Source organism: Geospiza fortis, unplaced genomic scaffold (assembly GCF_000277835.1).
Source record: "Geospiza fortis unplaced genomic scaffold, GeoFor_1.0 scaffold666, whole genome shotgun sequence".
In the NCBI taxonomy this organism is placed as follows: Eukaryota; Metazoa; Chordata; class Aves; order Passeriformes; family Thraupidae; genus Geospiza; species Geospiza fortis.
The window spans coordinates 441,835-445,011 of NW_005054470.1; the positions used below are offsets into that span (position 1 = coordinate 441,835).

At 55.7% G+C, this 3,177-nt stretch overlaps 1 protein-coding gene across 1 annotated transcript in view; it reads left to right on the forward strand.

The window, feature by feature from the left end:
- Positions 1 to 2,531, forward strand: part of MSX1 (msh homeobox 1) — a 148,213-nt gene extending 145,682 nt beyond the window's left edge. Inside the window, exons 6-7 of the mRNA XM_031062849.1 lie at positions 5 to 59; positions 1,516 to 2,531. Of these exons, the coding sequence (XP_030918709.1) occupies positions 5 to 59; positions 1,516 to 1,946 (486 nt within the window). The 3' untranslated portion in view covers positions 1,947 to 2,531. The remainder of the gene's footprint in view (positions 1 to 4; positions 60 to 1,515) is intronic.
- Positions 2,532 to 3,177: the final 646 nt, after the last annotated feature.

The window sequence follows — 3,177 nt, forward strand, 5'->3', positions numbered from 1 at the left end:
CGAGAAGCCGGAGCGGAGCCCCTGGATGCAAACCCCACGGTTCTCGCCGCCTCCCCCGAGTAAGTAATGGGATGGGAGACTCTGTGGGCCGGCTGCGACCTTCCGCGGGGCCGGGAGGACCGAGGGCAAAGCTGCGCGGGTGGCCGGAGCTTTCCTGTCGCTTTCGCCCTGCCTGCCTGTCCTAGTGTATTTTTCCGTGCACTTCGCACTTTTCTGGGCCAGTTCGATCCGTCCGAAGTACTGAACGGATTCGAGAGTGTGTGTAGGATGGCTGCGAGCGCACAGGAAGACCGGCCGTGCCAGGCTGAGATCTTGCGCCAAACATTAACCGTGGGGGGGGAAGTTTAAGAAGAAAAACCAACGCGGCCAGCCTATTAATTTAACCTGGGGCTCGAAGTAGCTACGTAAATTTTGACTCAACATCACTGAGTCTCTCCTCAGAAAGTGGCTCTAGTAATTCTATAAGGATGCGCGCAGACCGGCTTCCTGGAAGCGGCAGTTTTGCGGGCTTCAGCCCCACCGGCTGCTGTCTTAAATGGCGCATGTCCAAAGTTCGAAGAACCACGATCAGTTATATTTTCCTGCTTTAATGCAGAGAGGTCTAAATTAATACGAATAACAGCGTGAAAGCCGAGATCAGAGAAGGCCGGTAATTTCCAGGGGCTGCGCTGAGCCCGGGTCTGGGCAGCATGGGCCGGCTGCCCTCGGCCTGGCCGCGCTCCCTTCCTGCCAGGGATCCCGTGCAAAGGGATGACCCCGGTCTGAGGCTCTCCAAGCGTTCGGGGTGCCCTTAGCAAAGCTGCAAACAAAGCTGCTTTTTCTGTCCCTTGGAAAACGGCAGGTTTCCCGACAGGACTTGTGTAGAGCAAAGCAGCGGTTTAATTTATTTAAATTGCAAAGTAAAATTTGCTGTTGCTAAGTAAACCGGGACAGATGGATATTGAAGATCCTTAGAAATGTTAAATAAGAGGAGAGGAGCAGACCGGTGAAGAGTGGTAGATAGAGCATGAGTGTCAATTCAGACCTCGTAATTAATTACATGCTTAATCCGGTTCCCAGGGGCCTAATGAAGAGGGTGTGAGACTGAGAAGCCAGCCCGTTTTGTTTATTTTTTTTCCCTGTAATCCAATAAAAAACCAGGACTTTTTTCTTCTTTTTGGAGGGCCATTCTCTTTATTCGCGTCTCCTGTGCATGAGCCAGGGTAGCCATGAAGGCGGGAGGTGCAGGGTTTGTGGGTGTCTGATTCCTGCCCGTTGCCGGGCTCTTTTCAATGGAGTCAGAGCTTCCTGATACGAAGGACAGCTCTCTTTTTTTAGAAAGAGAGACGGCAATTTTAAGTGTGCCCCAGGCTACCCTGGTGGTTTTGGGGCACCTTGCTTCAAGTGGGACCCTACCTCTGCCTTTCTCCACCTCAGCTGTGGTAGGGTGGGGGCTCTGCAGGCTGCGGGGGTTTGGCCACTTGCTAACCGAGGTGTCTCTTCTTTCCCCTCTTCTCCGGCTGCTCCCGGGCACAGGACGGCTGAGCCCGCCCGCCTGCACCCTGCGCAAGCACAAGACCAACAGGAAGCCTCGGACGCCCTTCACCACGGCGCAGCTGCTGGCCCTCGAGAGGAAGTTTCGGCAGAAGCAGTACCTGTCCATTGCCGAGCGCGCCGAGTTCTCCAGCTCGCTCAGCCTCACCGAGACCCAGGTGAAGATCTGGTTCCAGAACCGTCGCGCCAAGGCCAAGAGGCTCCAGGAGGCTGAGCTGGAGAAGCTGAAGATGGCAGCCAAGCCCATGCTCCCGCCTGCTGCTTTTGGCATCTCCTTCCCACTGGGCGGCCCGGCCGTGGCCGGCGCGTCCCTGTACGGCGCCTCCAGCCCTTTTCAGCGGGCAGGGCTGCCCGTGGCTCCTGTGGGACTGTACACAGCACATGTGGGATACAGCATGTACCACCTCACATAGAGCCTGAGCCGAGCCCAGCCCAGCACTGCTGACTGCCTGCTCCCGCTGGCTGCACACACACTCCCTCCCTGCTCCTCCGGCTCTTCTCTGTGGACTTCCCCATGGAGCCTATGGCAGAGACTCCTCCAGTTTGGCTCTGCTTGACCTCTCTGCTTCCCCCTCTGATGCTGAGCCCTTATCCCAGCACTGTTCTGATCTCCTCAGCAGTCCTGGGGAGCTGGCAGGAACCTGAGGCAGGCATTGCCCCAGCTTTTTCCAGATGCAGGGTGGTGATGTGTCCTGCTTCTCTGCGTCCAGCTGGCAGCCTGCAGAGAGCCCCCTGACGCAGGGGAAGGAACTGTGGAAGAGGTGGAAAAAGGGGACTGAAAGACAGGACGTTTCTCTTACTTTCTGCAAGGCGAGGTCAAGAGACAGAAGTGTAAAACAGCCTTTCCCATTCCCATGTAACAGTGCTGTCTGTTACTTTGCTCCTCCACCAGCTCCTTTGGAAGGGGCTCTGTGTACTATGTAATATACTGTATATTTGAAATTTTATTATCATTTATATTATAGCTATATTTGTTAAATAAATTAATTTTAAGCTACTGTTTGATGCAATTTGTTTGCTCTTTGCCCTCTCGGATGTGACAGAAGAATTGACTGAATTTTGTGTATCAGGATGAGAGAGGGACCGGCTCTAAGCAGCCGTTTTCCCTCTTCTCCAGGAAACTTCAGCCTTGGATGGTGAGACAGCAGCTGAGTTTTCAATTTTCTGTGTATCCCGGAGCTGTCCTGTCCTCACAGCTGCTTGAGGTTTCCTCCTTTCCCCCCACTGCTCCTTGCCAGCAGTTCCCTCCGTATTGGTGCCCCGAAGGTGCATGTGATCGCTGCTGCTTCCCCCAGCGGCGTTGGGATCGGCCGTGTTTCCTTGGCCCTAGGAAAGAGAAAAGTTGCTTCTCTCCCTACCCGGTACCTGTGTCTGGGAGGGTCCCGGCCGCAGCCCCCGCTGGCTGTGAAGACTGGGGAGGGCCTGACATGTCCCACACCTCAGCGCCAAGCGTAGTGCGACAGAAAGGGCTTTCCCCAGAGCTCCGTTTGTCGGCCGATGTTACTCGGGGGCACGGAGCACCGGGATTTGGGGCGGTGGGGAGGAGACGGACTGTCGCGGTTCGGCTGGTGCTGGAGAAGGGGATAAAGGACGCTAAGGGCGAGGCGGTGTCAGCACCGGAGCCAATGGGTCGGGGATGGGGAC